The sequence below is a fragment of the Hippopotamus amphibius genome, chromosome 2 (genome assembly GCF_030028045.1).
Source record: "Hippopotamus amphibius kiboko isolate mHipAmp2 chromosome 2, mHipAmp2.hap2, whole genome shotgun sequence".
Lineage (NCBI taxonomy): Eukaryota > Metazoa > Chordata > Mammalia > Artiodactyla > Hippopotamidae > Hippopotamus > Hippopotamus amphibius.
In genome coordinates this window covers 194788715-194801983 of record NC_080187.1, presented here as the reverse complement: position 1 = coordinate 194801983, position 13269 = coordinate 194788715, and the positions used below count along the sequence as shown (strand labels likewise).

Genomic DNA, 13269 nt, shown 5'->3' with positions numbered 1-13269 from the left:
TTCAGATTACGGTATTGATTATTACAAATAAATTCTACTCTTCTTTCAATATGAGATGGTTAATAACTTGCATGCTTCTAGGTAAGTTGGCTCAGAATCTAGTAGAGCAAAAGCAGCATGCATATATATCTGTGTTTACTGCTCAACTTTGCTAATAATCAGAAGTCAGTGAATGAGATGGAGTTATATGTAATGAGGTGGATAGAACTACAGTCTGTCATACAGAGTGAAGTAAGTCAGAAAGAGAAAGACAAATATTGTATGCTAACTCACATATACGAAATCTAAAAATGGTACTGATGAACTCAGTGACAAGAACAAGGACGCAGATGCAGAGAATGGACTGGAGAACTCAAGGTTTGGGAGGGGGCAGGGGGGTGAGGGGGAAGCTGAGACGAAGCGAGAGAGTAGCACAGACATATATATACTACCAACTGTAAAATTGATAGTCAGTGGGAAGTTGTTGTATAACAAAGGGAGTCCAACTCGAGGATGGAAGATGCCTTAGAGGACTGGGGCAGGGAGGGTGGGGGGGACTCGAGGCGGGGGGAGTCAAGGAAGGGAGGGAATACAGGGATATGTGTATAAAAACAGATGATTGAACTTGGTGTACCCCCAAAAAAATAATAAATAAAAAAATAAAATTAAAAAAAAAAGTCAATGAGCATTATAAATGATATTTTTGTAAAAGGAGTTTTGAAATTTGTAGAAGGATTTACTGTTGATAAAGCCAAGAGATAACCATTGAGAAACTTAACTCTTAACATGAATATGCAAGATTTTTTATCTTTTAGTTTTTATTTTGTGCACATTACTTCCTGCCTTTTTCTTCATACTGGTGTTTTTGTCCCTTCAGCTTTCCCAAGGAACACACAGCCCGATGTAATGCCACAGCCTGGGTCAGTCAGAGGGAGTGTCAGCAGCTCCATTTCCTTGAGATATTTAAATACAAACAAGCAAATAGTAGCTGCCTTTAACCCACAACCAAGTTTTGGGCCTCAGATAATAATTCCAGGTAGAATAACTCTGGAAAATAACTCTTAAACTGCAGTTTTCCTTAAAGTCCCTTCTGTTTGCTCAACTTGCATAGGATCAAAAAGCTGGCTCCAGTAGTTAATTGTGATGTAGCCCAAGTTTTAGCAAATAGTTTCATCCCTTTACTGATTCTGCTTTTAGACATATTTTTCCTCTTTACAATTCCTTTATATGGTCATCAGTTCTACTTCTGAGTATACAATTTCTTCCAAAAATAGGACAAGGACAAATACCAATTTGGGAGGACAAAGATCTTTTTCCGTGCGGGTCAAGTGGCCTATCTGGAAAAACTGAGGGCAGACAAGCTGAGGGCTGCCTGCATCCGGATCCAGAAGACCATCCGAGGGTGGCTGCTGCGGAAGAAGTACCTGCGCATGCGCAAGGCTGCCATCACTATACAGAGATACGTGCGAGGCCACCAGGCCCGATGGTAGGTCTCCTGGAGACCTGTCTACTCTGGCGCACTCGCAGCTAAGACTGGAGAGCTCATTTATTGTACAAGCTAGGACAGTTTTGAGTGGTCGCCCTACCTGAGAAGGCAACACCTTACCTCTCCTTAGTTCCAAGGAATTAACTCATAAGACGGTTAAATAGAATACAATTTCACTCACCTTTATGAATGATTCAGATTGAACCTCAAAAAAAAATTACAAATTACTGTCTGCTCATGTCCCCAGTATTTATTTTTTATACGTTTATATGGGCTTGAAGAAATCATCTGTAAATTAGAACAGTCATGAATATAACTAGTTAATAATGATTCCATTGAGGAGTTTTGGGGAGCAGTTAAGCTGAGAAGGTGTAGAAGTGAATTACACTTATGTGTGATTACATATTAGGATAATTTTAATTTAGAGATATCAGAAGACATGAATTAATGATAAAGAACTTATGCCCAAATGGATAGATTAAGGAAAAACATCATGCATTAGCAATGCATAGAGCTAAGAAAATGGGTGATGAGTAAGCATGAGGTTACTGTGTAAACTGGTCTGCTATGTAAAGGGGACACAGCCTGGGGTAATGAGCATAGTCCTAGAAGGAATGACCTTCACTTTCTTTATTGTAAAATCGGGTAATATGGGACATCCCATTTTTTCAAGGTTAGGTAAGTCTCAGATGAGATAGTGGATGCACAGATATTTGGGGGAATCATTAAATAACTATACAAATATAAGAAATATAAATGTTGAGTGAATATGTATGTTATTAGAATAATACAATGGAGGTACTACTTATTATACCAAAGATATTGGTGCTTGCAGCCTCTACAGAATGTATTCCTGGGTTTTTCTGATTACTGACAACGCGTCACTCTTTCTCCACCAGCTATGCTAAGTTCTTGCGCAGAACCAAGGCAGCAACCATCATTCAAAAATATTGGCGCATGTACATAGTCCACCGGAGGTACAAGATCAAGAAGACTGCCACGATCGTCCTTCAGTCTTATTTGCGAGGCTACTTGGCCAGAAACAGGTATCGCAAGGTGAGGCACTGTTTTCAACTTTGTTTATTCATTCCATTAACATTAATCAAATTCCGTGTCTGTACAAAGTGCCACAGGGGCTTCTATGGATGTAGGAGTCATATGGAGACAATCAACAGTTGAAATATATTTTTAAATATTAAATAAGTACATATATTTATTAACAAGGCATGGAAAAAGAAGATTTACCTTTTTCTTCCCTTTGTCTATTTAATTTCATTTTTTTAAAAAAGTGAGTATATTAGTTTCCTGTGGCTGCTGTAATAAATTACCACCAATGTGGTAGCTTAAAACAACAGAAATTTATTTTCTCACAGTTCTGGAGGCAAGAACTGTGAATTCAAGGTATCAGCAGGGCTGCCCTCCCTCCAGAAGCTATGGGGGAGAACCCATTCCTGAATCTTCTAACGTTGGTGGCCACCAGTATTCCTTATAATTGTGACCACATCACTCCAATCTTTGCCTCCATCTTCACATCATCTTCTCTCTGTGTTTAACTTCATTTCTTTTGCCTGTCTCTTATGAGAACACTTGTGATGGATTTAGGGCCCACCCAGATAATCCAGGATAATCTCTCCATTTCAGGATCCTTAACTTAATCTATCTGTAAAGACCCTTTTCCCAAATAAGGTAACATTTACGGATTCCTAGCATTGGGGGCCTTTATTCAGCTGACTGTGGTGAGCTTTGATTAAGTAAGATACAGGACGGATGAACAGAAGATTAAGAATGAAACAACCTTGGAGGAATTTACCATGGTAAAAATGAAATCAAATACAACATCAATGTGGTTAAAGTTGTATTGACTGGAATATAATGCTCTAGAAATTTTTTTTTAAGCTCTTTATTGGAATATATTTGCTTTACACTCTTGTACCAGTTTTTGAGGTACACCAAAGTGAATCAGCTGTATTTATACATATATCCCCATATCCCCTCCCCCCCGCGTGCGACTCCCTCCCCCGCTCCCTGTCCTGGCCCTCTAAGGCATCTTGACAAATAATCTTTAGTGGATCACCAGATTAGTCTTAATCATCACCTCTAAAAATATATGATCTAGTCAATGAAAGGTTTTTCTCTCTTTCATTTCGGCAAGGTTTTGAGTCTGTTCTTTAGAATATATTCATAATAGGCCAGAAATACAGTCTGGATCTTGGAGCTCTCTGGGCATCACTGTTAGAAGGAGTGTCAGTAGAGTGATATGAGGGACTTGTTTCTAATCACAGGCAGTTTGTGAGCATGCCCTAGGCCCTACTCATGTACTTATTTTACTTTCTTATTTTGAATTAATTTTAGACAGCAAAGGAAAGTGGAAAGCTAATGAGGCTTGAAAGAGCATATTTAATAGCTGTGTTTTGAAGAAAATTTGAAGACAGCTACTCCAGGTCTTTCTGTCCACACCTGCTTTATAGTCACGTGTTCTTTCTCTTCAAGCAGGAGCTTTCCAAGGAGGGGAAAGCCTTATGAAACTTGACCTTTTAGATACACCAAACCGGTGACCCTCCTGTTTTCCTCACTGCTCTCCTCAGGAACATCTGAACTGGGGTTTGAGGCCATTGGTTTAGCAGTAGCAGTCTCTAGCCAGCTTAGCTCCCACTGTGACTGGATATGGTGGGGGAGGCAGGTTAGAGGCTAGGTCATGTGTAAGCCAATAGCACCCCCTTAGTGATCCTTCTAACTATGATTCCAATCCAGGCGTCGCCTTTTCGTGCTTTAGGGGTCACAAAGTGAGGGTGTTATTTAATGTCTCTGACTAACCAATGGAAATGAGATCAACAATGGAAGCTCTAATTATATTCTGTTTCCCTTTGACTGAAATTAGAGAAATGGACCAGTGTCTGAAGTTACATGGGGAGAAAGAAATGGAATAGGAAAATTGGCATTAATAGCTTTGCCACTGTGTGCTGCTTGAATTTTAAAGTCTGAAAGCCTTTAATTTGCCATCACTGAGTCTTATCCAGTTTGTCACTAGTCATTCGGAAAAGATGGGGCTCCCTTGGAACTGTGATGTTGAGTGAGAGCTCGGGATGCCCTGCCTCGCTGCAGCATGATGCATGGTGATTGCACTTAGTGGGAACTGAGGGCTGCCTTAGCATGAGGAAAACAGCAAAGGGGCAGCCTTGGGTTGGCTGAAGATACTATGAAGGTCTCCTACACACCTATGTTTATTTTGTACTTGATGGCTTTATCAGCCACTTATTTCTTGTGTCCTCTAGGATGGCATGTTTTTCATTCTTTTTCTCAGCTACATAACATAAAAATAGGAACTGTTCTTTTAATGGTCTTACTAAACTGCTTTCTATCTGAATAGATGGTTTCAGGGATTCTTTACATTTAAAAAGTTTCATAAAAGATACATTGTATCCACTTATAATAATCACAAATAAGTACTTAATCAAGTGCATACGTTTAAATATTTACATCACACAAGACATTTTATAAAATCATAGATTTAAAAAGGACCTCTAAGTTTTGCTAGTTCAGCCCTTCTTAAAATTTAAGAACTTCTTCCCCATCTTTCCTGGAAGTTGCTGACACAGACTCTGCTTGATGGTCATTAGTGACAAGAAATTCGTCCCATAAGGCAATCTTATTCTTATAAGTTGTTTACAAGTTTAGAGGGATATCTTTTTTTTAAGAAAATACAGTATAAAATTAAGATTTGTTTACTTCACTTTATCTTCTCTTTACCTTTCCTTTTAAGGTTCTATCCCTACTACCTTTGAATCCCATAAATGAAATTGTGCTACATTTGTAACAGCGATGGGAAATCCTCACTAGAATGGTATTCCTCAAATATGGCAAACAAGAGTCATTTTTTTTATTTCTGGGGAAAAAAATCAATAAATCAGTAATAAACTTTGCAGTACCTCAAGTGTTGGTTTCTATAGCCTGCTTACCGGCCATACCCCATGTCCTCAAGCAGAGACCTAATGCACAGTGACATGGTATCAGCAGTAAGGGTAGTGGCTAAATCTCTTACTTTACTAGCATGTAGTTCACAGGGTAACAAGTTCTGTTTATTTTCTCAAGGATCACCTGTTGCTTATAGAAATTATAAAGCAATAAGAAACCTAATGCATTGTTTCTTTTTTTTTAGACTAGTTTTCTATTTAGTAATCTGGTGCCTTTTATTTAGACAGCTTATATGTGTATACTCTGTTTATTATCATATGTATACATGTAATCATACATACGACATGTGGATATAATACATATTTTTATATATGTTTCTCAAATTGCCTTTTAAAGACTATGTTTCATCACCATTTAAAATACCTTTGTGCCTCCTTATATTTGTGATAAGTACAATCCACATGATACGTTGTTGCTTCAGCTTTTGTGTCTTTCCCTTTAGGTAATGTGTAGCTTCTCAGCCTGACATCCATAGGTTGGTAGAGTTGAACGTTGAGTCTAGTCCAGGGTCTGATGTTACTTGCACTTACCCTCCTCCACAGATACTCCGTGAGCACAAAGCAGTCATCATTCAGAAGTGGGTCCGGGGCTGGCTGGCTCGCACCTACTACAAGAGGAGCGTGCATGCCGTCATCTACCTTCAGTGCTGCTTCCGGCGGATGATGGCCAAGCGCGAGCTGAAGAAGCTCAAGATCGAGGCCCGCTCCGTGGAGCGCTATAAGAAGCTCCACATTGGCATGGAGAACAAGATCATGCAGCTGCAGCGCAAAGTTGACGAGCAGGTGTGTTTTAAATAGGAGCCCAGAAGGTGCAGCATACCTAACAAAACCCACCGGGACCATCTTCAGCATGGTCTCCTCTTGACTTTACCTTTCAGTCTTAGCAAAAAAAGTAAAATAATAATGACATTAATGAGTGTGGAAATAGTGACAAGCTCATAGGTAAGATTATAATTGCAAGAACCAGGGCAGGAAGTTATTTTCGAGAACACAGACAGGTTTACTAGCACTCCAAACCGTGAGGAGTGAGAGTCATGTTGTACTTTATATTTTACAGAGCTCGTGCGTCATTATCATTCAGTTGCATACAGTGTATTGTTCCTTTTGCAGAGTTGTTTAGCGTTGAAGTGGCAGAAGAAGCAGGAAAAATGTCCATGCTTCTGAGGAATCTGCAGTCTGTTTGCAGAGATAAAAGTTTGATTCCTTAGAGATAGTTAGCAAGTAATATTTCAGCACATGCAAATGACATAAAGGTAGTTAGTAACACATAAATACTAAGGATGACAAAGAAAAACAGAAAACGGAATGAAATAGAATTCATCAGAAAGGTTTTCTGAGTGTCAGGAGGAGTTTCCAGATAGTAAGCAAAGAGATTTGTAAGAAACTTGTGATTTTGAGTCCATTTCATCATTCTTATGCATCACATGGGTTTTAATAGCACACTGATTTGTTTTCAAAGGCAAGTATAGATATTCCTATTCCTGAATTTAAGAGAATTTACTGTGGTAACTCATCTTGTGACTGTGAGAAAATCACATCTATGTTGTTCATCATGTAAAACAGAAATAATTGTGCCTGTTCTCTTCTCTCTTTGTATCACCTAAGAGGGTACTGATTGTGTTATTTTAAGTGTTGTCGTTGGTATTTTGGTTAGATACTATATCAGTGCTATGATGATATAGCATGAATATGATGAATAGACATGGTTTTCTCACTAAATACATCTGTGGTGTGTATATTTACTTTTTGTCACTTGTGTGTGTGTTTAAAGAACAAAGACTACAAATGCCTCATGGAGAAACTGACCAATCTGGAAGGAATATACAACTCTGAGACCGAGAAACTACGAAGTGACTTAGAACGTCTTCACCTAAGTGAGGAAGAAGCTAAGATTGCAACTGGACGGGTCCTCAGTCTGCAGGAAGAAATTGCCAAGCTCCGGAAAGACCTGGAACAAACTCAGTCCGAGAAAAAATCCATTGAGGAACGTGCTGATAGATACAAACAAGAAACCGAGCAGGTAGGAGCTAATGTTCATATCCCCTTCTATTCCTTTCACAGAGGAGACGTGCTGACATCTTGACATGGCCCTTGTGGCTCAATGTCGGTTTCAATCAAAACACACATTTCAGTTGGTTTACTGTTCATTAGTAGTGTTTCCCCCAAGCAGTAGTTCCATATGCTGGTTGAGTGGCTATCGGTCTTTACTTAGCAAAACCTTTTACTCTCCTAATAACAAAGGCAAAGCAGTGTTATAAGAAAAGAATTGATGGTCAAGAACTTACTATATACTCTTTTTCTTTGAATGCATAGATCTGTGTGGAGTGTAGACTCTTTTTCTTCAGCAGGTTTAAGGTGATTAAGAAGTAAATCACAATGAACTGTCAGTAGCTGATAGTAGGGATCTTTATGGAACCCTACATTAAGGCTATTTTGAGAAGTCCAACAGGAAAAAATCCAAATGTCTGCACACTGATCATAGCCAAGAGCTGCTATGCAGATAGAACAACAACAGAAATGCTTACAGATTGACCAGTGCTTTCTCACTACTGTATTAACTTATAATAAAACTTTATTAAATACAGAAAACATTGAGGTTCTCAAGCAATAATGAGGTGTATTGTTTAAACAAAATAAAAATACTTCAGTATAAGGCTAACTGGAAAAAAGTAATAGATTTTCAGAGATTCCACTAGTATTACCATCTTTAAATAAAAACAGAATTGACTCTGTTGGCTGTAACTACTGGCAAGACTCCCAGTATGCTTTTTCTGTACGGACTCCTGAACCTTAACAGCAGCTTATACAGTAAGAACCTCCGAAGGAGCTTAGACACAACTCAGGTAGGATAGTATAGCTAATAAAGTTGCAATCCTTCCATGGTATTCAGGATCCTGATAAAATAATCCCTTCTCTATCTATAGCAGATCTGGGCTCTGTATCTGCAAACAGCAGTACTATTAATATATGTTACTTTGACATGGCAAGCTTGTCTATCCTAATTCAAATATGTATCCAACAGAATGCTCTTGAGGTTCAAGATCTCTCTTTCTCACGCTCCCCCCCCCCCTTCTTTCTCTCTCTCTCTCCCATTTCCTGAGTCCCTGGAAGCTTTCCAAATTCCTCCAAAACTATAGAGTATTAAGCTTGGTAGGAGTATTCTCTTTTCAAAGTCAAGTTCATACCTTTTTAGTCTGATGGAATAGAGTACATGAACATATTCTGATTTCTCCTTTGTATTTTATTACCTGCTGTGTTCACAGGGATAGCTATAGATACTACTGTTAACTCTTCTAGGTGGAGGGTGGTAACAAGGAAGAATGAAAACATCCCACTGAGAACTAGCTTTGTGGTCAGGAAAGCTATGCTGACAGGGAGCCTCACCAGGGAGCCTAGGAGGTCCAGTAAAACTGTGGTTTTTAACCGGGAGGGTGTATCAGAATCTGCTGGAGAGTTTTTAAAAAGATACTTGCCCAAGCTCTGGGAGTGTGGGCCAGGCACATGTATTTTGAAAAAGCACCACAGGTGATTGGTTGCATACCCCTGACAAAGAGCAGCTTCTCTCACAAGCGCACAGAGAGCTCAGCCTTTCTACTGAGAGCAGATGTTAAGACCCTATGAGTACAGAGGGAAGAGCCTAGACCATCAGAAGGAACACCTTCTGGCCTGACTTCCTCAGTGGCACAGTGCTGTAATCTCAGTTCCCTGTTCTTCAGGGATCCTTAGTCAGAGAGCCCGCTTTCTCGCTCCCTGAACTCCTGACACTTTCTCTTTGTTATTAAAGCTGTTGCTTTGAGTTCCTTGAACTTATGCTTAGCAAAAGGAATTCAGATTTCACTTATGACAAGCACACGTTCTATTCCAAAGGTAAACTGTATAAATTATGAACTTTGCAAAGTTACCTTTGGTTTTGATTTTTGCGTCCTGAGAATCTTTATCCAACCAGGAACTAGAAAGTTAAAAGTCAATATTTTTTTTGTTGTGGTAAAATATGCTTGTATGTAACATAAAATTTACCATTTTAATTGTTTTAAGTGTACAGTTTTGTGGAGTTAAGTATATTCACAGTGTTGTAAGCTCAGTGCTTGAATGTAGAATAAAAGTTTACAACCTTGCAAAACTCTTAAAAGGAGATGAAAGTGAAATTCTCTTTCTCAAGACAGAGAGCAGGGAGCTTCAGAAGGTCTTCAGTGAATTTCCAGAACCAAAATGCCTTTCATATTTTTCTTAACCTCTGTAATCTCTCTGCTTGAATCATGGGTAAACATAAACGTTGCATTAGGCTGTTGGGGTGAAAAGGCATTATCGTTGCTTCAAGAGCAAATGCTTTCTAGGTGCCAGGCAATTGCTAAATGCTCAAGGTACAAAGTAAAACAACAACAGCAAATCATCTTTGTCCTCCAGGAATTTCTAGTCAATCAGGGAAGTAAAAGTAAATCATTTATAAGGGCTATAAAAAGGCATATTCAGGGTCCTGTAGTAGCCCAAAGGAGAGACATGTAATTGGAGGGAGTTTCCGGGAAAGCTTTCTGGAGGGGGTAATGCTAGAAACAAGTTTGAAGGATGACCAGATGTGACTCGGCAAAGAAGTGAGGCAGTGAGATGTGGAAGTAAGGAGGGACTGCCCTATGGTCTTTGTATTCAGTATCCTCTGTCTGTGGCAGCCATCTCAGTTTATTGTTTCATTTTATAGCTGGTATCAAATCTGAAGGAAGAAAATACTTTGCTGAAGCAGGAAAAAGAGGCCCTCAATCACCTTATCGTGGAGCAGGCTAAGGAGATGACAGGTAAGGCTCACTTGGGCCCAGCCTACTGCACGCCAACCAACGTCAGACCAAAGGTTTATAAGTTACAACTTTGCTTAGACTGTCATCAGTAAATTTTTGGAGCTCCCAAGACAAGCACTCTAAATATTTGGTTGAGTTAGTTGGTGAACTTGTACATCTGGTCTCGCTATGTACAAATATTGACTCATGTTAGTATCATATGTAACTTTAGGGAAAAAATTGTTCTGTATGTATGATTTATGGCTTATAGGAGTCCTGTTGATTTAGGACAAATTCTTGAGCCAACATATGTAAGCATATGAGTATATGTATATGTATATATTATTTATTTTGCTAAACCAATGAATATTATTTTCCTAAGATCAACGACTTTTTGCCACCTTAAAAAAAAAAAGACGCTCTAGATGTGGACATTTATTTTATTTGCTCTTTGTAAGATAGATTAAAATGGTGATAATTTACAAACGAATCCACATATACATAAGCATGAGCTAAGAAGATATATATCTAAACTACAGTAATTGGTGATAGAAATAGAAAGGAAGAGATGGATCAAAATGAAAATATATTATATGAAAAGAATCAACAGATTGCTATCATTTTTGATGTGGTACTCAAAAAAGGAGTAAAAATTTTCTAAAATTTTGAGATGAGTTACCAAAACAATAATGTGTTATTAGTCATTGAAGGGAACAAGTCTCTATTTATGAGGCAAATTAACAAGATCAGTTGTTCGAGTATTAAAATTTAGATGTCAGCTAGGCCCTCCAGATAGAGATGATGTGAAAGCAAATTGAGATTAGAGAGCCCTCTGTGGTTTTCCCCACACTGCCCCCTTCCTCCAAATTAAAGGGAATACTACATAGAAAAGAGAAGAAAATCTGGAATTAAGCCTTATAGGGTAACCATAAATAAGGGATAAGGTGAAGAAGAGGAGCCAGAAAAGAAAATTAAGAAGGAAGGAGAAAACAGTCATTGAAGACATGGAAAAAAGGCTGCTAGGATGCAGAATGCAGTGGAAAAATCCAGAATGATGAGAGTTCTTCTAGAAAAATAGAAAATGTTATTTGATACTGAAAGATAAGAACAAAGACAATAATAACGGATTTGCCTAGGGAAAATTTGTTGGTAGCCTTGGACAGCTTCCACAAACTTGTGAGAATAAAAGGCAATTTCTTAAAATGTTATATCCAGAAGAAGTTCTTTCATTCATTTATATACAAATGATTAAAGCCCAGGATAGGGAAACACTGTGGTGGGCACCAGGGAGGCAGCTGTGACAAGGCACTTGGCAGCCTTTGGCCTCGTGGAGCTGACACAGAAAGAAATGGTGAAGCAATGGAAGCAGGCAGGGCAGATTAAGATATTGCCACAAAATATGAGGGTAAAATGGGCCGTAGCGGTAGGAAGCTTAATATTTATAAATGTGACTGGGTCAGCTCGTTGAGATAAAGCGTACAGCTGAGATTTCAGGCTTTTTTACTTTGCTTGATCGGCACTCAGGGCCTAATCTCCAATCCTCAAATCAAGTCCTGTCTAAGTGCCAGCCACTGGCAACAGAGAGGACAGTGAGGTGGGTAAATGGAAAGGTCAGGTCCTCCAGCGGCACATAGGAGTGGTAACAACAGAAGACCAGGTGTGGGGATCTTACCTGGTTAGAATCAAGGGAGTAATAGGACAATGAGGGAGTTCACTGTGGTGGGACGTTGTAAGACAGAACCTGGGGGCTGAGATGAGTGGAGAGACTGTAGAGCAGGATAGATGGGTCCCCTGAGAAGTCACCATTCCCCCAGAGGCTTGAGGAACATCTGTGACTTTTTGGACAAAAGTATTTTATGAATAGCCTGAAACAGAATACTATGGGAATAGAAAATGCATACTTTAGTTACTAGACGATGACTAGTGGAAGCTTATCAAGTATGTGCTGTAACCAATGAATGAACTAGTTCTCTTCATGGAAAATAACACAATAGGTGATTGTTATCGTTATTAATAAATTATTTTATTCTTTGGTCATGATATTTTTTCTCTTTCTCTGCCTCTACTAAGATACGCTTCACAGATCATAGTGCTGCTAAAAATAGAACCCCTCCCAAAGAAACTGGAAGTCAGTGTCCATGTTTGGATTCTTGCGTTCTGTGTAGCATCTTTGGTATGCTTTTCCCTCTCCTTTCTTTCAGAGACTATGGAGAAGAAGTTAGTAGAAGAAACAAAACAACTGGAACTCGATCTTAATGATGAAAGGCTGAGATACCAGAACCTTCTGAATGAGTTCAGTCGCTTGGAAGAACGCTATGATGACCTCAAGGAAGAGATGACACTGATGGTGGTGAGTCAGATACGTTTCCTTTTTTTTTAATGAAAATTTTAAATGTGCAAAATTAAACAGAACAGTAGAATGAACCCTTATGTACTCCATGTACTCATCACTCAGTTCCAAAATGGTCAACACATTTCTCTCCCCCCATTCTACCCTCCATCCGACCGCATCCAATGGATTGGATTGTTTTAAAGCACTTCCCAGAAATCACATCATTTTATTCATAAACATTTTGTAAAGTCAAACACTTTGAAGACTGGACTATAAGATAGTATAAAGTCAATGTTGCTGGACTTTGTTATCTGTTTTGAATGACTTAATGTAAAATTTGCTTATAACGCAAATATTTATATAATCAAGTATTTTCTGCACTAGTTTTTGTAATTTCAAAGCCATGTTCCTAGAAAAAGAAAATTCAACCTCTATTTGTAATAAATTGTCTTATCTATTTCAAGGACTCTTACGCATCTGCCAAAGTACTTTTTGTACTTTTAATAGTTCTGCACACCCTCCCCATTTTACTTATCCTGCTGTCAGGAAATAGAGTTCCCTAGCAATCTTGTTCCTACAACTGTAGGCCTTAAATGTAACCTAATGGCACAAATGTCCAGAAATGCTCTGAAATATCTGTTATAACACAAGATAACTTGGAGGGGTGTGGCCAAGATGGCAGAGTAGGAAGACCCTGAGCTCAACTCCTCTCACAGACACACCAAAATTACAACT

At 38.8% G+C, this 13269-nt stretch overlaps 1 protein-coding gene across 4 annotated transcripts in view; it reads left to right on the top strand.

Moving 5' to 3' along the window:
• MYO5A (myosin VA) overlaps nt 1-13269 on the top strand; it is a 187015-nt gene that overhangs the window by 119806 nt on the left and 53940 nt on the right. For all 4 annotated transcript variants that reach the window (XM_057722276.1, XM_057722275.1, XM_057722274.1 and 1 more), the window contains 6 exons: nt 1254-1465; nt 2365-2521; nt 5980-6219; nt 7208-7456; nt 10130-10223; nt 12404-12552. In XM_057722276.1, the coding sequence (XP_057578259.1) occupies nt 1254-1465; nt 2365-2521; nt 5980-6219; nt 7208-7456; nt 10130-10223; nt 12404-12552 (1101 nt within the window). The remainder of the gene's footprint in view (nt 1-1253; nt 1466-2364; nt 2522-5979; nt 6220-7207; nt 7457-10129; nt 10224-12403; nt 12553-13269) is intronic.